The sequence below is a fragment of the Homalodisca vitripennis genome, chromosome 4 (assembly GCF_021130785.1).
Source record: "Homalodisca vitripennis isolate AUS2020 chromosome 4, UT_GWSS_2.1, whole genome shotgun sequence".
NCBI lineage: Eukaryota > Metazoa > Arthropoda > Insecta > Hemiptera > Cicadellidae > Homalodisca > Homalodisca vitripennis.
Genome location: NC_060210.1, coordinates 121,286,267 through 121,313,674, shown reverse-complemented (window position 1 = coordinate 121,313,674; position 27,408 = coordinate 121,286,267). Strand labels below are relative to the sequence as shown.

The 27,408-nt window shown below is 33.8% G+C and overlaps 2 protein-coding genes across 8 annotated transcripts in view; both read left to right on the top strand.

Annotated features, from left to right (window-relative positions):
• The window catches only part of LOC124360069 (dystrophin, isoforms A/C/F/G/H-like), a 1,186,422-nt gene extending 1,180,865 nt beyond the window's left edge, over positions 1–5,557 (top strand). For all 7 annotated transcript variants that reach the window (XM_046813341.1, XM_046813339.1, XM_046813338.1 and 4 more), the window contains one exon: positions 879–5,557. In XM_046813341.1, the coding sequence (XP_046669297.1) occupies positions 879–967 (89 nt within the window). In that variant the 3' untranslated portion in view covers positions 968–5,557. The remainder of the gene's footprint in view (positions 1–878) is intronic.
• A 6,655-nt stretch (positions 5,558–12,212) lies between these two features.
• Positions 12,213–27,408, top strand: part of LOC124360067 (facilitated trehalose transporter Tret1-like) — a 62,564-nt gene continuing 47,368 nt past the window's right edge. The window contains exon 1 of the mRNA XM_046813331.1: positions 12,213–12,571. Coding sequence (XP_046669287.1) covers positions 12,567–12,571 — 5 coding nt within the window. The 5' untranslated portion in view covers positions 12,213–12,566. The remainder of the gene's footprint in view (positions 12,572–27,408) is intronic.

Here is a 27,408-nt window from a genome sequence, read left to right as displayed (position 1 = left end):
AAAAACAAATTATGTTGAAATAGTGTATTATATTACAACTGTTATAGGAGGGCTACCCAGAAAGTAGATTACATTTCGCCCTGTAGCTGCTAAGGGTTATCGTGGCCATTTTGATGTCAGGGCGTTTCTCCGTTCAGTGGCTATCCAGCTGTGCTAGTGAGGTTACTGTCACTCCTGCAGTATTGCAATAGCAATTTAAAATGTGTAACGCAATTGAAAACCCCAAGAATTATGATGTGAGGTTGGTAATATGGTTTGTGGGCTAAGCACAATAAACTGATTGAAATTTATTGCCAACTCTGTAAAGTTTATTGGAATGATGTGATTAATGAAGGTGGAATACGTCAGTGGTGCATTAGGTTTAAAAATGACCAAACTAATGACGAATGAAATGGATGGCCAAGCATTGTGACCAATTATATTGTCTTTAGAATCAAAGAGAAGTTTAAAGAAGATTGCTGATTCACAATAACAGAACTCTCAATAAGTTTTCCTCAAATTTCAAGGAGTTTCTTACATAAAATTGTTATCCAGAAGTTAGGTTACCGTAAATTTTGTGCAAGATGAGTACCAAAAATCTTAACAGAAACCCATATATTTCAAAATCAATATTTCATTATTTACATTGCCACGACAAGTGCCCTTGTCTTTTACAAAAGCTTATTATTTATTTACTTTCATTTGACTACTGATGTGCAAATTTATATTGATTTGTCTAATTATATTCACCTTTCTGGATGTATTTATATATAATAAAGTGTATTATGATGTGAATAACTATTTTCAATATTCTTTTGAAAAATACTCTTCGGAGGTTTTATTTAAATAAAATCTTGATTGCTTTTGTCTTTGTACTGAACAAAACTATTATATTCCAGGAGACCTGGGGAAAGCCGTATCCGAACTGGTAACCGTGATGACGGACGACGACAGGGCTTCTCCTGCCAGTGACTCGAGTAGTCAGTGACACAATCAGTCAGTGAGCACAAGTCATCTACCGACCAATCATATCACTTCCATCTTTCTATACATTTCATTTAACATATCTATCATTAACAAGATTCATATCCTTGATAAGTTTAATTAATAATTTAAATTGTAAATGACACAATACGATGTTGGATATTAAGCCATTTATAAAGTAGTGACACACTACATGTAAGTAGTAAGGGGATTTATAGCTTTTAATTGATGCGATATATAATTAAATTAAAATTGTTGCACAAAGTTTTTGTTTTGTTTTGTTTTATTTTTTACCCTTTTGTTTCTTTTCATTTTCATTAATTTTTTCTCAAAGGCCTCCTTTAATTTAGGATTGTAATGAAAAGTTTCAGATTTTTATATTAAAAAGGTGGTATGGAAATTGATATATTCCGTTTTTCACAGTTTCTTATTGAACAGGGGCGTACTTAGTATTTTACTTTACTTAGTATTTTATTTTGAGGGCTGATGATCATTCAGCAGTTTATATTACTTATTTTTACGAAGAGAAATATTACTCAAGTAAAACATTATTGAGACCTATAAATAAATACAGCATCAGACATATAATTTATGTTCTGTAAAAAGTTAAACACTATGGTACATTTCAAAACACAGAAGCGGAGAAATGCTATTTCTCGAACCTTGACTTTTCTTATTTGTAACATACAAAGATGTTAAATGTTACAAATCCTTTTTTTGTGTCACATCATTCATTGTCCATTATGATCTTTAAACAAAGAATAAAAATACTTATATCCGTAATTCAAACTCATTCATATTCTCTACTGAATACGCCCTTGTTATTTTATTTTTATCATAAAATATTTTTGCTGTTTTAAATTTCTTGATAATTTATTACTGCATACCCAACCCTATAATATGAGGACCTATTGTAAGATTTTTATAATTAGGATTTGTTGGTTATACATGAGTTACTGTAGTTGATTGAACTTAATAATACAGGTTATTATATCACAATATATTTTTCATCTATACGATTTTGCCACTTCAGAGTATGTTTGCCTGCAAAACTCATTTACTGAATTTCTATACACTTAATTGTGAATTTGTTTTAATAACCTATAAATTGAATAAAAGAGTATAAAGAGAGAAAATAATGTGGGCATCTTACAAAATCAATAGCCTACTGACCTACTCAGTCTTTGTGAAAGCCAGAAAGGACACTGAAATTTGTTATGTGTTAATATTAAGATGTATATTCATCTAAAATGTATTAAAATTAAAGATCATGGTCTTTTTGTCTAACGAGGTAGCAGGTAAAATAGTAATCATGACTTTTTGTTTTACTTATAACTGTTTTGCATGTTTTTCCTGTTTTCAGGACTATTTCAGCTGTTAAAATGAACAATACTCAATATTAACTTAAATATTATATTGAGTAGTTTATACATAAACTTTCAGTAGCCTATTTAAACATTTATCACTGAAAAAGATAAAATTCCAGGTGTTCCTTTCATTACGTTGATGCAGTTAAAACACTGGAATTAGATATTTGATACTCGTATAATACAAATTATTATATTTTTACATATTATGTATTTTAAAATTATTTGTATTTATTTTAATTCTATCAAAGTATGATGTTTCCTATGAAAATACAAATTATTTATCCATAAATTGTTTGGATTTAAATTTCTTAATTATTAATATTGATTGTTTTATCTTTGAACAATCTTCTATTACTACCACATTTTTACATTGAATAAGTATTACTAATTTTACTGTTCCAACCATGATTTTGTTTATTATTTTTATTGTTTAGGTAAAATACTGATTAGTATTTAGTTTACTCCAAACTATTCCAAAATATCAAAATTTTTCTTCTTTCTGCAAACTATAAATGTGTACTAGGTGTAATTTTGAGAAATATTTAGTCTGAAATAACAATGATGGTACATTTTATTTCTTATGAATATAATACAAACAGTTTATTTCTGTTTTTCCACTTGAATTTGCTCAAGCTGTTTTTGGACCAATGACAACAATCATTTTGTATTTAAAACCCCCTTATGTTATTTTACCATGTTAATAAGCAAGATCTTAACAAGACTGTTGTGTGAACACAACAATTTATTTGGCTTTTCAGATTTTATTGTTCAGACCTTATTAGTGTTTTTTTCTGCTGCTATAATACTTGAATTCTTAAATATAACTGACTGAATTTTTGCTGATTTTCCCATTTGAGAAGCAAGTAGCAAATTAATTGTACCATTCCTTAAATAATAAATAAACTAATAAGAAATTTTCTTACTGTATATTAAAAATCATAAATTTAAAATATGTTACTAAAAAAGTTATTGTTAGCAGTAAAGAGGTTCTCAAAGTATATATTCAAGATACCTTTGTTGTCACTACTGTAGACAACATAATGTTTGAAGTTTTGTTGCTTTTCTATTTTCTGACCAAAAGTCTCTCTGAAAACACAATGCCTGTCATATATGTATCATGTTCAGGAAGCTGATTTTTAAGAGTTGTGTTTTCGTTAAATATGGAAAACTCTTGATGCTTATATCAGATTGATAATATACCTTCAGTGTTAGGAACAGTGCATTGTTTTCAAAGCTTTTTATGTCATTGTAGAAGAAGTCATCACTTTACTGTAAGGTAACTTAATGTTATGAGTTGTAGGACTAATATGATATATTATACAATAAAGGTTAGGGTAAATGACATTTTTACAATTTTATAGGTATGAAACAGTTTTTTATTGTTTTGTGTACAGTATTAGGAGTTGGTTATCCAAATAGCACAAGCTTTAACTGTGAATCAATGTTTGCGGCTGCTTAAATGTTCTCAACCAAACCTGAAAACTTACATTTCTTATCTAGTTGATAACAAACTTTTATTTTATTTCCCTTGTGAATTAAAAAAAATAATAAAGTATGATTGATTTGTTTCATTTTTTGTTTGTTTTACCTACACCAGTTTTATTTCAACAACCAATCTAAAATGGCTCAATTTAAACGATTATTGACTTTGCTACTTGATATTTAGTTAAGTCACAAATATTCAGAAATAACGATAACAAACAATATTCAAACATTCATAACGAAAGTATTTTCTAACAGCACGAGTGCTAGTGTGGGGGTGTAGTTATTATGTTTTTTAATTGATATCTTGTTCTCCATTAGGTATATCGAAGGTTTGGTTGAGAATATGTTGTTTTTGATGTCCATGATAAAGATAACGTTACAGTGGTAATGTACAGTCCCTACCCCACCACGCTGTTAGTCTAGGCCCCATGCATATCACGTAGACTAAGCTGTACATATTGACCTAACCTAGTGCTATGTTACTTTAGCTCAACTCTGTTTATAAGTATGTGAACTGAACTCTTTATACTCCATGTTGACGAATTGTAATTATGTAAACAGTTGGTTTAGTTAGAAATTGCAATAATTGTTTGAAGGATTAGGCAGTAAGGATGCTCTACTATTCTGGTGTGTGCTCTTCATTCTTGTACATTTTCTTGGTATTGTTTATACCTCAATTAAGGATAATAACTGGTTCGTTTGCAGAGAGATATAGTGCAAATGTATTGATTTATACTATCAGTCTTTGGATCTGTGATAAGATCAATCTGTTGGTAAAGTTTACATGTTTGTTATGGACATCTCGATTTTAAAAATTTGATCTTTTTAAAACGAAATTACTGTCTATAAAAATTAAAAATAAGTTGTTTAAATATAATTCTCACTTTAAAAGTTTGAATTATATTATTGTTATAGAATTTGTTTTTGATAGAACATCAGCAGTGAACTAAATATTTATAATAATTTTTATAAGATTATAACACTTGTCAAACATGAAATCAATTACAAATTACAATTATTTGACTGGAGTTCAAATTGCATTATTTGAAAATGTAATGTATGAAAATTAAATAGCCTACACCATTTTACACCAAATAGCTTACACCATTGTACATCAAATAGCCTATACCATCGTACACCAAATACCCTATGGCTACTAGGTACGTCTACAGTAAAAATTACAGTGTCAATTAAAATGTTTCAAGTAAAAGGTTAAATATTTGTTTCTGAACAATATGATTTTGAACTCACAATATATTAGATGAGTCACCAACCATTATCAGTATTTCTTATCAAGTTGTTTATAGGCTTTTACTTTATTCTTCTCTACAAAAATCGAAGAGAGGACAACTGTAAGGATACAATTAATCTTAATTAATTAATACAATTAAGCTTAACGTTAAACCACAATATACTTTTTTCAATTACTCATTTCTTTTAAAATTTGTGGAAACATTCTACATGTTGACATTAGTCTCTATACCACTGTCCAGGATTGGTCTTATCACAAAAACAGAAAGAAATGATGTTCAATACATTTGTTGTTACTGTTATTAATTATTTCTAAAGTTATTTTTGTATACAATTTATTTTAGGAATCAATTAATGTTCAAGCCGTGAGACTGTTTAGAGGATATCTTCCAAAAGTCGTAGTGTATACAGACAATGAGTTATAACAAAAGTGGGTGCTTCCTTGTCAAGCACACTGCTTTGGTTAATAAAATGTTTCTCCTTTTTAACATGTGTCTTTTTATTGCCTTCTCCTTCTTTACACTTCGCGCATTGTTCTTTAACCCTTTTCTCTTGGATTTCCTGAATCCTGTTGTTCCCTTACTCTTTGTATTTGCATTTATATTTTAGTGAAATTGCATGACTAATTAAAATATTGTTATGAACTTATTTGCACTACTACATATGTTTTGTTCATAGACTGCTGTTAGGCATTTGGAACATATTACTAGGTAAAAAAACTAAGTCATAAAATTTAATAAAGTCACACATAAATGAGTTTAAAAATCTCATATTTATATACGGTAGTATGTTATTTTCACAGATATTTGGTTAATTTATTTTTAAATGTTTTACGAGCCCATAAAACCTTTTCAAGCTTACCAAATTTTAATGAAAGAGTATGGGGATCAATTTCAAAGAGTAATGTATTGATTATCTTGAGATCTAATTAAATTTTATTTGTAAAAACTATACCAAATATAACCTACCATATTTTATTTAGTAGAAGCAAACATAGTGTAGTATTAGTACATGATTTGTAATTATTAGTTATTAACATTTAACTCAAAAGACTAAAACAAACTATGTTGGTGTTGTCAGCTCCTCACAAATTGGTAAAATCAAAAATAACCATGTAACATCACAAATAAATATACATTCTTTGCCTGATTTTCAAATATACAGGTGGATACAGCTAGGATCAAAATTTGATAACTAGATTGACTGAGTAATAACTGCACACTCAAAATCAAAGCCATTTGAAGTCATTAAAGTCATTTTTCATTTCATTTTTTTCATTTCACACTGTAATAAGTGTATTCTTGTGAAACCCAAAAAAATATGCTTATAGGTCTTAAAAAATAAAAGGCCCAGTGATAATATTCTAAGCTGTCTGTGCAGGCTTTGGGATTTTTTATAACAGACTGACTATTTCTTGGGGTTCATATCTTTTTGGAAACAAATTAATTAGTATAAGATTAGTTCTCTAGTTACACAAGAGGTAACCCACCTAATGTTATAAATTGAGGTACGACAAATCTGAGCACTCTGAGGCTTTCTGTGGAGTTGCAGGAGGAACAATGGCACATCCAGGCTGCCTGCTGTGAAGATAACTTTGCATTTCTCTCACTTGCTCTATTGGTGGGGTTGCAAGTGATTAGTTGATGACTTCATTCGGATTGGCTCACTAGAATTGCTCCTATAGTCCAAATTCTAAATGCAGCACTTCTGACGATGGAAGATGAATGAAGGGGGCAACCACACTAGCACTGTCACTCAACATGACACTTAACTAACTATTATCAGAGAAGGTGGTTATTTTTCTCAAAAATTTGAGAAAGTTATGGAAGAAAAACGAACATGTGCAGACATGGTCGTGACACAACCCTAGTGTCAGACCTCAGAACTAACTGAGCTAATCCCTCGAACCTCAGCACAACTGATCCATATGAATGATTTATCTCCTGTTTGACTAATGTAATCAAAGGTACTAGTGATAAAATAACATCCTAACGTTACTAATGGATGTGAACTGCGCAACAAACCACGTTGTGGTTCTTGCAAAATTATAAAAAAACTGTAAGGAATTCAAAAGTAGCATAACTGGTTTAACATATACCCATCATTGGCAAAGTAAACTGTGACTCTAAGAATGTAGTTTATCAATAAATTAATTATAAATGTTATAACATTGAGCAAACATCTAACCACCTTAGTTTAAGAATAACAGGGCACAGATTTGATATTTTTCTTAAAGACAAGGAGAAGCCATAGGCAAAACATGCTGCTGACCACAAAAAAGACAAAATTGAAGAGTGTTATAATCTTAAAGGGATTTACAAGGTCTTCCATTGTCCTGAAGAAAACTTAAATAGGTTAAAATTAAAAAAATCTCAAGCAAGCCCATTGATTAATTCTAAAATCTAAGTAGTGAGCTGCCAGTGGTCGGTACCTGCCGGAAGGTTGAATTTCTAGAGGCCGAGTGCTCCTAGAGGCTGAAGCTTAGATTGTTTCACATTTAGAATATTTTAGACTCCAACAGCATTCAGGAACTAGTTGCTTAGGTATGCTTGAGTTTCAATAAACCTGTCTTAATGAACTACAACGGAAATCTATGTAAATCTTACAACCTCAAAGTGCCAAATAAAAAATTATTATAACGACCTATGCCCAAATAAAAATATCTAAATCTGGGAGTTTTTAAAATTATTAGTAATTAATTTACTAACTGAAAAGTAATTACACCTGTTTTCACTGTGTTCAGAGGAATGCTGTTATGAATAGCGATTACAAACTGACATTCACCAAAAGCCAAGCAAATAATACCATCTTGGAGTTCCTTTTAAACTACTAACTAGAGAAGCCTAATTAGTTAGCCTACTCCATTATAATCCTATTTGTAAACGGACATATTGGCATTATTATTCTCCATTACAGCTATAGAGAGTTTCATAATATCTTACTAATTTTGTAATGAAGTGCTTCTGTATGCAATCAATTAATACATGCTTGTAGGCCACATAGGTAATGAAACCATTATTACCATACAACCATATCTAAAGATCATGTATAATAATAAATCTATTGCACAGTAACAATATAGATCAATTTTACTGTATCGCTACCGTCATACGCAATGTCCTTAACGCCAAATTTTAATCTGGAACGTTTCAAATTTCCTAACAAATTATTGTGTCATAATATGTCACCAATAGTGTAGAAGACGTTTGATACCAAATATGCTTTTCAACCCAGCTTTTTACTTATTTGGATTGTTCAACTATTGTATGATACCGTCAGAGACTCAGAGAGCCTATTGGTTGATCCGACTCCAAAGCAAATTTTGAAGCCGTCAGTCGGCGAGTCTGAGCTTGGTAGTTGTCCCTGTTTCTTGTCTCTTAGTGGTGAACGTTCCTGCCACGTACAAGGTCGCACTTTGATGGACAGTACACGATCACATCCAAGACATAGAGGCAGGGCAATATCAGCAACCCAAGCTTCGTAAAAGTATCTCTGTATGACGCTCTGAAATCTATACTTTTAAATGGTAAAGTATGTATTGCGCAATGGCATATCTCAGATTTGAGTTTGGAGGGTCCTATATCTTGTATTTCATATGACGGGAGGAGTGAGATCATCCTATTATGTTTTAATATTAATTGTTACTGTACATAGTGTTTGGAAAGGTGGGCTAAAACTTAGAGAAATAGGTACGAGGTGTGACAATAAAGTAATGAGACTGATGTGAAACAAATTTTTGCTTATCGTTATAATCAAGTTTAGTGTTATCTCCTTCAAAGTAGTTCCCTCCTGATTGCACACACTTTTCCCAGCTCTTCTGCGATTGATGGTAACATTTCTGGAACCCATCTTCTGTAATATCCTGCCAGACCCTCGTTACAGCTTTTTGGACATCTTGTGTTGTTTGAAAACGGTATCCCTTGACCGCTATTTTGGTCAAGGATACCAAAGCAGATAGCACGGAGCGATATCTGGTGAATAATGTGGCTGTGGTAGTACTGAAATTCGTTTCGAGGTAAAAAATTGATGTATTGACAGAGCAGTATGGTATGGGACATTGTCGTGATGAAGAATTTAATTATCAGCAATGTTGGCACGGACGCGGAAGAACTTTTTTTGGTCTGGGTGATCCCTTTGAGCACCGTTGCAAACTTTGGCGTTTTGTCTCTGGATTGTACTGAAAAAAACCAACTTTCATCACTAGTGATAACACGGCTCAACAATTCTGGATTGATTTCTGTGTGCTCTAAACAGATCGGTTGCCACATTTTCCGTGTTTCTCTCTGTTGTGGTGTGAGATTTTTGGGAACCATTTTGCACAAATCTCTCTCATACCAACATCTTCATTTATTACTAAACACATCGTTTATCGATTGATGTTCGGTTCTTCTACAATCATTTTCACGGATAATCTTCGTTTAGATCGTACGAGTTTACATTGACATCCGTCCATGAGGTTGATGGTCGTCCACTGTGGTCTTCGTCTTCAACATCTGTTCTGCCTTCACTAAACATTTTATACTAGCGAAAAACTTGAGCTCTTGGCATAACCCCTCTCTAAAAGCTTTCTGAAGCTTACCGTAAGTTGTCGTTGCGTTTTCACCAAATGTAACGTAAAATTGACATACCATTGCGCAATATTATGCGGTTCCATTTCCGTGACGAGAGACATAAACACGCGTTAATTTATTACAGCACAACTCACGACTGAGCAGTTGCATCGATGTGCCGCTTGGACTAGAAGCTTATAGATTAAGGTTAAAGATATTGTGTCTATGCAGGCCTGCAGGATTGCAACACCTTGCAAAGAAAATCAGTCTCCTTTGTACCTTTATAAAATAGATCACCTTCTGTTTTAGTTTAAAATGTCACAACCATGTTGATGGGGATAGAGTATTTATAAAATATTATTTGATACACTACTAAGTTATATCCAATTGCCTAGAAAAAAATAAGTAATTGCAATTCTCATTAGCATGTAAACATTACTGCTGATATGCTCTGCGGTTGCTGAGCTATAGCAAATTAGAACTAGTTCAATAAATTTAATGACGCCATAAAATATACATGAAGGGATATTAATTTCACATATTCTTTGTGCCATTAGCTATGAGAAAAGCTAATCTAAATGTCATTGCGGTTCTTGGTAACCATGCCAACGACGATTCACCAGTTATCGTCTGCATCAAAGACTGTTATGTAGTGAGTATGGTGTTGATCAACAATGTGGTTGTGCTTGTGCAAGAGCGGTATGAATGTGAAGCATTTCTTCCGTTTTGCGATGGTTGGCAGTGGCCTAGATTGTGCCAAGATTATTCCTACGATATATGATGGTGTCCTCACACTGATTCACAATTCCTGGTATGATTATTGGCAAGTTCCGAAGCTGTTTAAGCCATCATTCCCGTTGTAGCAGTGTCCCGTCAGGAATAGTTCACAGGAGATTGCTGCTGCTCGACATTGCCTTATGTCGTTACGATGGAGAATCTTCGATGTTATGGGGCCACACTTACTTTTTGTATGGCTACACTATCTATTTATAAGACAGACCCTTCTTTGCCTTATTTTACCCATCCTCATGGGCCACTGATATGTGTGAGGATCTTATCCAGCAGATTAAAGAGGAGATCACAGGCTCACAGATGGATTTCAACTTCAGAGCTGGTAAAGAAATTATAGTAGTTGCTTCATATACGTGTCTTGAATCTGTGACATCGCGGCTGTGGCGTCATCCGAGTCTGGTTCAGGGCGTGGCTGAGAAGCGTTTCTTTGACATTGATGGGTGTGTCATAAGCCTGTATGAGTATGGTCTGTGTATACAGTGGTGATAGTGGTGTTGTGCAGTGAACTTATTTGGTTACTAGGAATAGCTCTGTTCCAGAAACACAATTTTGTAGTGATTTCATCATTCGTAGTTCTTAAAAGTTGTCCCTCTCATCTCAGATGCTTAAGGGAATTACGGTTTGGCTCTTGAAGACAACCGTATGAATTTCAGTAGAGGAATAGGATTTGCACCAGAGAGCTGCAGGAGTTAGGCAGAACCAGGCACTTAACCTCCAAATCGTGCCTTAAAGCAAAAATTTGGATATCAGTTAAAGTCAGCCAAAAGTATTGTGTAAATCAGAACTTTTAAAATTATTACTCCTACTAATTATTGCTTTTTTTCGGTATATTTCTGGAAATGTGATAATAAGTTTACTTAACTCGCTTATAGTGACCGGGTCATGATTCATTTCGTCCTCTTCGGCTACGAACGCCGAAAAGGTACCTTGCATTTGATTAGGTTTCACTCCTAACGTCAAAGTATCAGCTAAGATAAATAAATGAACGCAATTAATAACTATTTAAGTCCTTTACAGCGCCCATCATTAAACTTGTTAGAGTGATGTACTTAAATTGCCGTAATTATTCCATTATTATTAGCATAGACTTCCTATCTTATTAGCACGATTCATATTGTATGGTCATGAAGTGCAATCGAAAAGAATTGTAAATTTGTAGCAAAACGTGTATACGTCAAACTCAGCAGAATTTATAAGTGTGTATTTGTAGGACAAGAAATAATATTGATATATTTAAAATTGGCGCCATGTGGTGGATGACGTACCTCAAGTTTGACCTAGGGCGTGTACCACAATGCAAAAGTGCGTGATAGTCTTACTTTTGAACCGACATAAGCTTTCCTCTCTATATTTGTTTTTTTTTTTCACTATAAAAATGATTCTCTAATTACACCTGAACTTTAATATAACACCTACATGTCATATAAATTTCATTGACGATGGAATTTAAATTTTACTAAGTACACAATAGGTTTATATACATGTAATAATGTTTATTATCAGTCCATATAAATTATCTATACCTCTGCTTAAAACGCAACATTTAAATTTCAAAGAATCAACATCCCTCATCATACTAATTTATTATAAATACATTTCTAGAAGATATTAAACGAGACTAAACACTAAAGTAAATCTTTTCAGTGGACTATGATTCAGCAAAACAGTTCTGAGCAATGTGTGTACGAACATAAAACATATCATTATCAACACAAATAATTATTCTGATGTTATCACCTAGACTGATAAGCATCTTTACATGCCAACACTATAACAACGTTTTGTGTATTTGCACAAGTGTTAGTTCGCGTCATGCCATGGTTTGTGCGGCCGCTAGTTGAAGTGCTGCATTCTTGGTTACTGGATGTGTACCCTTGACCTACCTGCCTTCACACTCCGGTGAGCGTCGTGTCGGCCGCAGCGGCCGTAGTGAAGAGTCGACTGTTGTGCTTAGTAGATCACGTGACTCCCTCTCCTCCGTGCCCCCCTTACACCTGAACTTGACGGAGTCGCTGGAGTTGTTCGCGACTCGCGACCGGTACCGCAGGCAGTCACTCTCCTGCTACAGCCACCGTGGCGTCCCCCAACGTGTGACATGACAGGTGATAACAACGCCCAGTGAACTCTTTCAGTTTGGATCTGCCAACCCCTTGCCATGGCGTGAGTACCAACTAATGTCTCTTCCGTAATTATTTAGTGTGAAAAGTAATTAAACGACGACTACAGTGCTTGTGGTTTACAGAAAAAAATACGCACCCTTTAATTGGCTGCATCATTATTTTAGGACTTGTTAATCGGGCTTCTGTAAATATAATTTTTTGTTAGCTTCAAAACAAAACTTTAACCTATTTATTTTACTAGTATTATCTGATTTATTCTTCACGTTTTGTCTAAGGTTTTATTAAATAAAAAGCGTAACCTTTGCCTTTCTTGAAATGTTATATACGAGTAGGAAATCGTACAGATTATAAAAACCACGTAACGTAAATAAAATATTAACAAATTAATTTACTAAATTTAGGATAACACTTAGGAGATGCTACACTCTGAAAGTGTCAAGGCCATTATCACACCAAATTTTATGTTATTGTAGAAAGAGCATTCTCACGTAGTTCGTTTCATTGTTGGTTTCAGAAATTACCACATTAAAAATTAGTTCATTAAAATACAAACAATTATAATAAATAGGTATTATGGCTTACATTATCTTTCTTTAAAGCTGAAATAAATCGCATAGTAAGATTAAAAAATATTAATTTTTATTCTTGGACTTATCTGATGATGTGATTACTATTTTAAAGGTCAATACCGTGTCAAAATATAACTAACATACTACAATTTTGAAATATTTCGACTTAGCTGTGTAGAGCAAGAGATCTTTTTTTCCGGTGTAATATCGTTTAAATGAAGACTAAGATCTACCGGCAAAACTTATAGAATATTGGGAAAACAAAGTCAACGAATACCTTATTTACCACGCTAAGAAGCCCTCTCTAACATTTAATTTGGAGACCAACGGCTTTAAGGTAACTTCCGAACCTTAATGGAACCACTAATGGTCGGGCAGGCGGGCTGCTTGCAAGGACAGGATCGCTCAGCGGTCACCCATCCAAGCAGCAACCACGCTCGACGTTGCTTGATTCAGTTATATTGCGATAAACGCCGTACCCTGCGTAATCGGCTATGTACAAGTAATATATCGCGGTTATTGTCTTACCTATTGTGTACCTTTAACAGTGGATTAGAATGACTTTTGACAAACTAGACTCGTTATTACTTGTTCGGTTGTTCCTTCTTTAATTAATAAGTTATGGTTACAACTGATAAAGTACTGCTAATAGCCGCCCGTTTTCTGTAGAGGATATAAGAAAACCAGTCTTTTGAACTCTTATATACGTCTTTTAAATTAAAATGTAATGATTTTTACAAATACCGCGTGAGCGCTTGGTAACAGGAAAATTAATTAGTGTTTGTACAATCCAAGCTCTGGTCACCCAATAGAGACCACTTACTCTTGTCTTTTCTTGTAAGGAAAGTTTAACCTCATTGAACCTTGGATCAGACAGAAATGTGCGTCACGGCGATGTGAGATTCGACTGAATATCTTAATTACAATCTCATTAAGATACATTCACTTCATTCCTTTTCAAGTGACAACTGTTAAATAATGTATCACTCGTTAGTTTCCACCTTCCTTTCTTGTTCCTCCCACAATCCCACTTTTTTCCTATCTCTTCCCTCTCATTTTCCCTTTAAAATAATTTAATTTTCGCGATATCAGTCACTATATCGATCTACGAGTCATGGTTCAATTTCGAATAAATGGTGTACATTAATCAATTTTACGCCCAATCGGGAAAGGGACGCAGAATTTTCAAAGTGTAAAAAATACACGAGTGAAAAACAAACTAACGAGGATAAAAATTAATAAAATATAAATTAGCCTACCATAGTTTATGTTAAAAAATTTGCTATACCGATGCTATAAATCCAGTAAGACAAGTAGAATATTTTTCAAAAGGTGCCAAGAATCGCAGTTATTTAATTTACTTAAAAAATTAAGATCCAATAATATTCCAATACACCGAACCATATGTTGAGGGGCCAGTATCAAATTATCTAACCAAACGTAGGGTTTTGCGTAGACGAATAGCACAAGTTGTTGACAATACAGAGGATTATCGCTTCGCAAAAAGGCACATGGAAGGCTACAAAAACATCATAGCATTTGGTCTGATTCCATACCCAGTTAGAACTACTTTTATTTCAATAATCAGTTTCAGTTGGTTCCTGGTAAAGCGACGTATGATAAGGACGGTATCTTTTTGGATAACTGCAATCATTTCTAAAGTGCGCAATCCGGAATCTTTTCATTGAATTCCTAGAATGAATTTGCTGATTGGAATTTCTAAGAATTACGTTGGACTTGCCGTCCATTACTGGTCAGAGATGTTGTTTTCCTTTCTTTTAATCAGATCGTTCCACACATTACTATTGTCTATGATCCAGTGTTCCTTGAAACATTGTGTGACTGTGGTTTCTAATCTGGTTTTAATACAAGAGCCGAGAGTCTATTTGCACTGTATGAGCACACAACCTTGTTTTTCTTGGCATAGATGGAGGAATTCTTTTCAGAAATAGGAGGTTATCGAAAGGGTTAAAACTATTCAACAGATTATACTTTTCCTAGCTTGAGAGATTTAAGATCGACAGTCAGGCACATAAATAATAGTTATATAACAGGTAGATGACTATATACAGATACCGAAGTACATAGTTAGCTGACTTTGTTTTAATATTTATGTACGTATCCGACGGTTGGTTTAAGAGTGTTAAGTCACGTAGTAATGCAAATAGTAAAACTAATTTACCTACCTGACTTACTTTGAAAAAGTTGGTTGACAATTACTACACTCATTGTTATAATATTCCAGTAATCCTGTCACTGCAAAACATTTTATTTTCCACTTCTTCCGTAAAATTTCGACTTTAAATAGAACCCGTGCTAATTGTTATGGACCTTCGTTTTATTGGTACGGTATCTTGGTATTTGTATGGCATCTATCTCGATAACTATACTAATTACAAGTCCTTCTGCGGTTGCTAGTGTTGTATACAAATAATGGAATTAGAAGAAAATAACAGTTTTATGTCACACAACGTGTAATTCATTGGTTAACTTAATGCTTGAATAGAGAAAAATATCAATAATTAAACATAGGTTTGTATATAATTGGTGTTAATCTACTGACACATCTTTTAAGGCTCCGTGTTAATTTTTCAAATTTTTTACTCGATATCTCAATGATCCTTTAAGATAAGTACGTTAATTTGTAATATTGTATATACGCCTGCTTGTATGACTTGCGTAATCTAAACCCAAAAATATAAACTAAGTCTTAAAAAGTCATAAAAATACGTAAATATAAAATAAAGTTTATTTTAAAAACGGGAAAAAGTATTTTTAAGAGGTATAGAAAATCCTAATCTCTTTGTTCATTTTAGTTTTTAAAAACTACTATCCAGGAGTCGAAACCCGACTGTAGGAGACCCTTCATGTTGCAACTCTCAGTCTTTGTGTCTAGTTGTCTCAAGGTGTTTACAACTTATATTTATGTATCAATCGATTTGTTTTGAGAGTATCAAGCTAGACAAAAAAAAACCTGAGAAAAATTATTGTTTCATAATTTTAACCCTTTTGGTACCTTCTCCTTTCGACCCCAAAAAACCTTTACAAACTTATACAATGCACATTAGCACTCGGCATCTCGCCTATTAAGCTGCTCTATGATTTACAAGTCTTTCCGAACATCTCTAAAACATTATTTTCTTGCTTCCTTATTATTTCAGTTTTTATTTAGTTGTATATGCATGAATGATTCGTCAATATTTTTACGCTTTTACATACAATCAAACTATGCCTTTAGTTCAACGATGTCGAAATGTTTGGAACGGCATGAAACTTGTTTAAAACACAAAGAAACTATCTCCATCATAATAATTAAAGTGACTGATGAGTAATGTATTTCTTATGAGAAATTCCTCTATCGATTTTGAATTGGTTAATAGTTATTAATACTATAGCTATTGAATGGTCTAATAGTGGCCAACAACAAAACGTTGGTACTACTAATATGCATATGGATCTAAAACCAACAATGGATACACATTTTAACAACCTTGGACTACCAAGAAACATTGTCCTTACAAAACTGGTTTCGATATAGTAGTCATTCACCTCTGAAGATTCAACGTTAGTTTCTTTAACCTTTCCTGTTATCCCCAATCTGAATCAAATAAGCGCACCGATTAAATAGTATTAAATTTACATATAAATGGATAAATAAGTCGTTATTGTAATTTGTAACCAAATACATATTGAAGTAGGGTTTGTATACCAGACTTCAAATCTAGTTGGTGTATAATGTTTTCAATCGTGACCTAATAAATCAATATGCTATTTTGCAATTAGCTATACAAGATTACATAACAAGAACCAAAATCCAGGGCGCCGAACATTGTATTCGTAATTATTTATATCGTTTAAAGTAATATCGTAAAGTTTCCCATTCATTATCTAAAGTAATATCACAAACCTTCCTATTTATCGTGTAAAATGGTATAGTATACCTTTCAATTTAACGTGTAAATTAGTATCAATATCCATTTCATTTATCTTGGGAGTGTATTATTCTAATAAAAATTAACAATAAAGAATAGACAATAATTTTGTTATGAATTCTCTCACCAAAGTTCTCAAAATGTCGATATGCTCTTTTCCAAACTCTTAAATTTAAAACTTTTGCCTTAATTAATTTTTTTAACTTATCTGTTATAACTCACTGTAGTATGGCTGAAAATATGATTATTACTATTAATATTAAGCCTATGTAAATTCAGTATCGAATAATTTCACAGTTTCTACTTTGTTAATTTTGATTATAAAAATAAGCTAAGTCACTAGTAATAATTTTGTCTTCGAGGAGTTTATATTCTTTGTCAGCGATCGTAAACATAGCGGGTTTGTAAAATATGACAACGGTATTTATTCTGGTTGCCATTTTGAATCATTACATTTTTTTATAAATTCATAAATTACAATACGGTATTTGAAAACCTGTCGAAACGCTTTTGCTCTAAAATATATGTCTAAATCATACAATATATTTTAGAATTATCTGGCTCTTTGCAATAGATGATATTATGACTATCCAGCAGTGGAGTAAGTAGAAAATTATTTCGGGGGGTTGACACACTGGATGGTTGAGGAAATATGAGAAACACTCCAACAACAGGAAGCTCAGAAATCTTCCCATATGAAACTGTTGAGGTCTAATACCTTATAAATTTGTTCTATCTTAAAACAAACTGCTGTGTGCAATTTTAGTGTTTGTATTTCAAAATTTGCGAGGGGGGTTAGCGCCCCCAAGCCTCCTCTTATATACGCCCCTAGCATCCAGTGAAGAATCTGATCCTGAGGCGCGCAGTTTATTCTGGACACAACGCAGTAATGGTGTTACGTAACCATACCCGTTCGTTCCATACGTTTGTTGTTGTGCGTAGGCGGTAGATAGGGTGGAGCGATGGGTTACTACGCACAAACAAGAATCACAAGTAAATTTTTAAACAAACAATGTAAAACAAAATATTTGGTCCAATCAATCCCTACTGACGTCCCTCCTCAGGATGGTGAAGCTGAAGCCGGTGGGCTGGGACACCTTTGGCCCGAAATTCCAGTGGATCCTCTTTCTATGATGGAGTATCATTGTCGAGGGGTCAAAGAAGAACTAGTAGTGTTTTGGTTTTTTATTCCCTCGTCTATTATTGATTAGGACGCTTGGTTCTGGTAGCATTTCAGAGCATCGAATAATTTCAACAGATAGCTCACCGTCCACTTGACATAGGCTATAGTCACTGTAACTAGAATTATAAATGTAGCAAATACCTTTAACTTATTTATTCAAATTCGAAGAGAATTACAGCTTCAATTCATTGTAATACGAGTGCCAACACAAACAACAACGATGTATAACCGTTAAAAACTGTTGTTTGTGGCTTTTAATAAATAAAGGTTTACATGATTGGAAACTGGTAACCTTTATTTGATTGGACGTAAACTATATTTCATGAAGATTTTCAGTTCAGATAGTACTACCTCTGTCGCCTCTAACTAAACGATAATTAGCTTAGTAATTACTATTGTCAAGGTTTACACACAAGTGACAAGGTACTGAGTGTTAAATTCATAATAACAGTTAAATAACTTCTGGCAACACTATCATAATTACTATTTTCAAGGATCCTTGACATTACAAAAATGCAATGGCAAATACGCGTTTTTAGTCATTAATTAATTGACTATCTATTTAAACTCTTATTAACTACAACATATTCTAGACAATAAGGCACGTAATCAACAGTTTTTAAATTACGTGTTTGTACGCCAAGCGACATATGAGAAATTAATCCAAAGTATTTTTTAAATTGGATTGATGTATTAAATATAACAATGTAGTACTTAGAATTGTACAAATTCCTAAAAGAATTGCGATTGTTTTTGATTTTCCAACGCCAGTGTGTTTATTCTACGTTTAATAGAATGGTTCTTCGGTATAAGTACAGTTGATTTTGTACTGTGAACCCTCGATTGTCAGTACAAAGTCACTTAATTAAAAAAATTTAATTTTCAATTAGGACAAATTAATTTCCTATTAACACAGTGGCACGGATGTTACTAATAATTATCCTTCAAGTTTACGTGGATCCGAATCAGATATATACAAAAATAGATCAATGAATAATCCGAGAGAAATACATTGACGTTCTTAACAATCGAATACCTTTCAGACCCAGTGGCGGATTAAGGTGGGGAGTCACAGGGATCATGAACTATCCACGAATATTTTTCAAATATATACTTTTAATTTTACTTTTCACCAAAAAGTAGATTTTAGGCTCCAAAGTGCGTAAAACACAATTTAAGATGTGCATTTTTTTCAATTTTTCCGGAGAGGGGCCTGGACTCTTCCATTCGATTAAATGGAAGTACTCCATACTCCCCAGAAATGATCCCAAACTTTATGCTAAATTCGCCCCTGTTCAGATTCCCCCTTACATTTGAGTTCTCTAATTTTACTCTGCTTATTGGACGGAAAATTTGCAACGTAGCAACTACAATGCCCAATCCAGCAGCATCTGGGTAAGGGAGTATCGGTAGACAATTAGTGACTAAGATAGAAATGGTTTTGTTTTTTTTTTTTTTTTTAGTGATTGAGAAGAAATTTGATTTGCATCTCTACAACTTTGCTAAGTAGTGTAATCTCTGGAATAGTAGTACGAGGATCCTGCACAAGATACATCTTAAATTTACGAGTATATTGTCAATATCTGTGTTTGCATAAGTAAGCTGGAATCAAGTTTCGCGAGTGCGACTTTAATATGTTATGTAACCCTCTGATACCTTAACATTTACTGCTGGACACTGACCGGACAACTGGTCCAGCAGGCGGGTCAAGGTCATGTCTGCATTCGCTACGCACAAGATCCTGCCAAAGCGCAGTTTCTGCAATTACATAATTCTAAGCAATTGGGCCCTAATATCTTCTGGCAGCATTTCCTTCTGTCTAATGATGTGCTAGATAAATAGTTTAAATAGTTAGTGGTTTTAAACATTTTTTGACAGTGTCTTATTTTCTGACAGCGAGGAAACCACAAGATGTCTTGTTTGATCATGTAAATTTTTTTGCGCCAGTTTTACTTTTTTTGTGTTCACTTTTATAAACGATTTTTTTAAACCCTTATCATTTACGAAACTTTGAAAAGAAGTTCTTTAAAATCAATCTAAACATCTTCATTAAGTAAATCCTACAAACATTGCAAATGAGTAAATTTTAGAATTTTCGTCTTTCCATGACGCAATAACTACTGCATCAATTAAGTTGAAATTTTATATGAACTAGCACTGGAATAGCACATAGGCCTATAACTTTGGAGATTACCGTAAAGCTCTATTGACTTTCAAGAGTCCCATCCGTGGAGATGTTGAAAATTATGAGAGAGGCTTTTTTAAACTCTTGAAATTAATTGTAACAATTCTTATTTCACCCACATCGTAATTAACACTGTTGTGCCCTGAATTTACTTGATAATAAAATTGGAACTTTTGAATTTAGATTTTATAAAATATTACGTATATAAGTAGTGTACTACAATTAGCTAAGTCATTAAAAATAATCATTACATGAGAACTATTTTCATGTGTCTATTTCGTATGCGTATTTCAATCACAATTTTCGGCCTATTAAAAAATTTGGAGATTAGCCTACTCTAACGGAAGTAAAACCCTTCACTATTTTGGACCAAAATGCTTATTGGTATTGGACCAAATGTGATGAGATTTTATCGTACTTTAACTTCATCTATATTGATCTTTATAAATAACCTAAATAATGCCCATTCTTTGATCATATCCTCCTTTGCTCCACATAACGTCATTGCTTAGAGTGTTAACAGAAACTGCTATGCCAATTAATGAATTTATATAGGGGACACTATACTTGATTGCTGTTTGAAAGTTTTATTTTTGTCAAAAAACGTAAAGCAATAAAGTTTATGAATCAATTTTAGAGATACAAATTTTCTATTTTCCTTCGATTACTTTTCCTCTACAATGCATCTTAACGTCAATGACAAACAACTTGAAACACTGTTGAGGAAAATTGTATTTCATGAAATCTACTATATTGCTTAGTTTATTTAATGCTTCTGAATATGACTAGGATCACTACTTATTTTCTTCTTGATTTAGTTTTATATCATAACTAGCAGTTACCCATGGATTGGCACGAAATTTTCAAAATCGAAGTGGATAAGCTTCTTAATAAAAGTATTTATGATAAACATGTTACTGATTTTTACTCACGGCTTCTTACACCTTGCCCTAGACTGCGGTAGTTTGCGGGAATGCTTTTTAAACATCCAAATTGTCTAAGATCTATCGGAAGATATTCTCGTCATTGGAACTAACAAATTTGAACTACTAGATTTAAAGGCAAGTGGTATGGATCCCTTAAGGACAAAACCTTTCTATGTGAGCACTTACGAATTAATATACGATTATACATCAATGAGCAGTTTTATTGTATTTGATCGAATAGACTTTATTAGTTATAGTTAATATTGAACTTTTTTTCTTACAAACCCAGTATCACGTTGGTGCCACTAATATTTGTACAACATTCCAGTTTTTTCTGATTCTGTTTTCTTCAGTACAATCTAAACTCTTCATTAGGTATATTCAATATATTCTAAACCAATACGTGCATTAATACGTGCCTGACATTGGAGTCACAACATTCACACAAATGATGAAATTAGTTATAAAACACGCATCTCTACAAGTAAGTTTCTATTAGTGAATATGTGACGGATATATTCGGTATTATATGTTCAGTAGATTTATATTGTAGTTAGTTATATCACAGCTCACAGGGACCGAAAGGGACCGCTTTTCCAGTTTGTAATACGGTCGACTTGAGGTTTATCTGCAGAGTTCGGCATGATACTCATGTGGTCGACTTGAGGTTTGTCTGCATAGTTCGGCATGGTTCTCAATGTGATCGACTTGAGGTTTGTCTGCAGAGTTCGGCATGGTTCTCAATGTGGTCGACTTGAGGTTCGTCTGCAGAGTTCGGCATGGTTCTCAATGTGATCGACTTGAGGTTCGTCTGCAGAGTTCGGCATGGTTCTCAATGTGATCGACTTGAGGTTTGTCTGCAGAGTTCGGCATGGTTCTCAATGTGGTCGACTTGAGGTTCGTCTGCAGAGTTCGGCATGGTTCTCAATGTGATCGACTTGAGGTTTGTCTGCAGAGTTCGGCATGGTTCTCAATGTGGTCGACTTGAGGTTCGTCTGCAGAGTTCGGCATGGTTCTCAATGTGATCGACTTGAGGTTTGTCTGCAGAGTTCGGCATGGTTCTCAATGTGGTCGACTTGAGGTTTGTCTGCAGAGTTCGGTATGGTTCTCAATGTGGTCGACTTGAGGTTTGTCTGCAGAGTTCGGCATGGTTCTCAATGTGATTGACTTGAGGTTTGTCTGCAGAGTTCGGCATGGTTCTCAATGTGGTCGACTTGAGGTTTGTTTACAGAGTTCGCCATGGTTCTTAATGTGGTCGACTTGAGGTTTGTCTGCAGAGTTCGGCATGGTTCTCAATGTGATCGACTTGAGGTTTGTCTGCAGAGTTCGGCATGGTTCTCAATGTGGTCGACTTGAGGTTTGTTTACAGAGTTCGCCATGGTTCTTAATGTGGTCGACTTGAGGTTTGTCTGCAGAGTTCGGTTTGGTTATGATGTACTTGCAGAAATTAAGACCTGAGAGTTGCTAGACATATGATTTGTTAGAGGAACACATTTAATATTTATTATTTTGATATTTATGACTTGGTAATCGGATTTAATGCCATCGAAAACTCTATTAATAGCTTGGGTTATCCTTATAACAAATCTGTCATATTTTTGAGTATTCATATCATATCATATAAATGAGTATTGTAGTATCTCTCCAAGTGTTGCGTACTTAAGATTGAAGTATTAGAAACCTGGTTCTTTGCGAGTTTATCCGATCAGGTGTCTCTGGTCAATGGCTGAACCGGTGAGGTGAATAGGTGAATCTGAGAGGCGAACGAGTGAATCGCTGAGATTGAGTGAATCACCCATGTGAATGGGTTACACCATAGACTTTATTTGTACAATAACTAGTAATTTTGTTATGTACACACATGAAGTGAAACTGTTACGTGATGAAGTACGAAATGGTAATTAAGTTTACGGGTCGTTAATTAATCGTTATAAAGTCGTTAGCTGTCAATATCCACATAACGGAGTCGTTAGAATGAAAATTTTCCCACTGATAAATCTGGCGATTACAATTTTGATAATTTTATTGGCTAAACTGGGCTGAAAATTATTAACGCCAATATCCCTGGTGTGTTTATTTTGCAAATCCGACCAAATCCAGGGCAGTGAAAGTTGTGACAGTGGTGCACTGTAGCGGCAAGTCGACAACTATTAGGTTTATAAGCAATGATAAGCGATGGTGACAGGAGGAGAAACTTCTGTGTCCGGTTGCCCACTCATCCATGTCGGGGCTCTTTACAAATATGAACGCTTACACGGGTTTCAGACCTGTACGAAATTATTTAAATACACTGAACCATCTCCAAACTGTTTTAATTTTTTAGTTAACGGTGGGAATCGATATAAAATACAAAGTCTATCACCCGAGAGGCTGGAAAAATGTAATTTCTCTACCTGTCTGTCTGTCCGCACGATAACTCGAAAACGAAATTTTGCATAAAGCTTCATTTTTATGGGCAACAGTGGTGCATGTCGTCACTTCATTGAAGTGAAGTGGTCTTGCGGGTAACCATGATGGCAACGAGAAAATAGCAAAATAAATAAATTTTTAATAAAAATACACTCACAAAAGATTTTAACATGTGACATATTAAAACATGTAACCTAACTAAACTGAATCAAGCAAAGTCGAGCGTGGCTGTTGCGTGGATGGGTGACCGCTGAGCGATCCTGTCTTTGCAAGCAGCCCGCCTGCCCGGCCATTGGTAGTGGTTCTAAAGTCACCTTTAGCTGTTGGGCCCCAGGTTCAGTGTGCTTCTTAGCCCTTCTTCGCGTGGTAAAATGAGACATTACTTTACTTATTTTTACTTTTAGATAGAACCATTCTAAACTGATATGTAAAAAATATCCTTCTGATAATTGTACAACCAGATGATGTTGGTAATCTTTGTCAAACGACTGGATGAAAACATGTTAATACTTTTCCTCACCTTAATTAACTCTTGCATATAATTAACTTAATTAACTCTTAATATACCCATGCAGTCTGAATTGTCATGTGGATAAAATAGAATAAGGTTTTCATTATCGATTTACGAGTATATTTTTAAAATATTACCATTTCAAATGTATTGCCCTCTCAGGATCGGTTTCCCAACATATTCTATCCTCTCATGCTATATAATCCTACTAATGGACTATTATTATTCGTATAAAGCGTAACATCGTGAAAAATTCTCAATCTTGAAACATAAAACCCACAGCAACATTTTAAAATGACGTCTACTATTTTAAGGGTTTTGCTAATATCTACATTGTTGAAATTGCGGAAAGTTTCCAGTCGTAAACGATTTGTACTTCTCTTTTATGAAAGAAGAGAAGTACAAATCAAATACAAATTACAGACACGTCTGCAACTAAGTTCTAACTCCGTGTTTTTGTTATACATTCTACTTGTATACCATTGAGTCTTCCGGTATAATATAAAATCATCTGTGGGTTATATAAAGAATGATCAGTCCTGGCTCACCTTCGGATTCCTTACTTGATCCATCTCGTGCATCAAGAATCGAAAAATAATTCAAACAAAGTCTAATAACAATTAAATAAGAATTTAGTACCAGTTAGGCGGAAGAACTTCTATCAGCGTAAATTCATTCTTATGGGCAATTTCTGCGAATTAGCAGCATCTTGAACGTCATTAACTAGAATTAAGTTTTTTACTATTTTGAACCCGGTTTTTCATTACAACGTTTTTTAATTAAAAAACTCATAGAATATGTTACAGCTTGTTGTTGGGCAAGAACATCATTTGATAAATGTGTAATATATTATTGCCATGTGACCTTTCTTCGTATAAGTTTCTTTGCAGTTTATTCTACCAGTCTTACTTTTGTGTGACTAAATTTTACGTCAATTTAAAAACACCGTTACATTGTGTAATTTATTTTCAAAATTTTGATAAGCTAATCAATAAAGGTCAATTTATTATAATTATAATAAAGTAAAAACATTGTTCCTAATATTCAATCTGTATTAATGCCATCGGAAATGTTATAGGAATATGGGGGATAATTTCATAAAAACTAAGGTTATTGTCAAATTTATGTATTTATATTTTACTTTAGCATTCTTACACATATAACTAATGTTCAATTTTTATAACGCATAAAAATCGCTAAAATATAAAATCGGAGAAACAACATCTTTACAATTAGTTTCTTAGCATAATGTTGTTATACTCACTGGGGATTATAATTACTATTATTTAATTGTTTTAATAACAAACATTTATCAAAGGCCTTTGTAATTACAAAAAGAATGTAAAAAAACTTTACATAACATTTTGAGCTGCTTTCTTAAGATTGTCTTAATAAGAGAGGTTCACGTTTAAGGTTTAAAAACAACTACAATATCTTTGTAAGATATTTGAAATGATTTTTTACAGTTCCACTAAGATACATATCTGAAACTCACGTAAGCGTTAATGATTTGCTGTCTAGATTAGTAGGAAAATTATCACCGACGACTCTATTATGTGGACACCGATAGCTAACGACATTATAATGACCTGTAAACGCAATTATCATTTTGTTCCATCAACACAACAGTTTCATTTCATAACTTTTACATAACTGAGTGACCAGTTCTTGAACAAATCAAAATTATGATGTTAAAATTCTTAGTGTAGTGTATTCTAATATGTATGGTTACTGCTCTGCGATTCACCCGCGAAGATTTACCTCAGTGATTCACTCAATCTTAGCAATCCACCCGTACACGTGGTTCATTCACCTCTGGTTCAGGTGAACCGCTGAGGTGAATGGGTAAATTGTTGAGGTGTACATGTTAATAGCTAAGATTGAGCGAATCATTGAAATGAATGGGTATTGCGGACCAATGAAACCTCATCGGATGAACGGAATAGCCAGGTGGCTAATACTTCAAGTTCAAGTACGCAATACTTGAGAAATGAAGTCGAATAATCTTCGTTATTAGTAAAAATATGACAGATTCGTTATAAAAATAACCCAAGCTATTAATAGAGTTTCGATGTGCCAGTAAATCCAATAACAAAGTCAGAAATCCCAAAAAAATGAAGCCGATCACATTAAAAACCATGCCGAACTCTGTAGACAAACCTCAAGTTGCCCATATTACAAACCATGCCGAACTCTGCAGACAGACCTCAAGTCGAAAACATTACAAACAATGCCAAACTGCAGACTAATCTCAAGTCGCCAACATTACAAACCATGCCGAACTCTGCAGACAAACCTCAACTCCCCAACATTACAAACCATGCCAAACTTCAGACTAATCTCAAGTCGCCAAACATTACAAACCATGCCAAACTTCAGACTAACCTCAAGTCGCCCACATTACAAACCATGTCGAACTCTGCAGACAGACCTAAAGTCACCCACATTACAAACTGGCGCATCAGTACCTGTGAGCTGTGATATATTTAACTGCAATATAATTCTAATGATCATAGAATATTGAATCTATCCATGACGTATTAACTAATATATGCGCAATTAGTAACATGCGTTTTTGCTAACTGATTTCATCATGTGAGGGGATGTTTGGTACCCCGAGTTCTGGCATATCTTTAAGTCGAACCTAATGAAAAGTTCAGAATATACTGATTTAAGCGCAATCTGAAAATGTTTGTACGTTGTTCAGATATTATTGAAAGTGATCTTGACATTGGCCTTATAAGTTAAAAGGTTTAATAGTAACTGATAAAGTCTCAGTAAGTATTTGACTATATCCCTTAGAGTGACATGCCCCACCATCAAACTCAGTGTTCCCCATACAGAAATGAAGCTACATACAAAGTTTCAAGTCTGTAGGTCAGTTCGTTTCCGTGATGTCGTGTTGACAGACTGACAGACAGAAATACAATTTTTGATTCCCTCGATTGGTAGGCTTCGCTACCGTCCAGCCAATTATAGTTTTAGTTATTTCATTTAAAATATTAATGCGTTTAAAGTTAGTTATTTGTCCATCGTATACATAAATAAAGAATTGGTAGCAAAGAAATGTTTCCTGTACCACAAGAATAACGCTTTCTATCAATTGACATAAATAATTCTCCAGCAGTGGAAGCTCTAGAATACATAACTGTGCTTCCACTG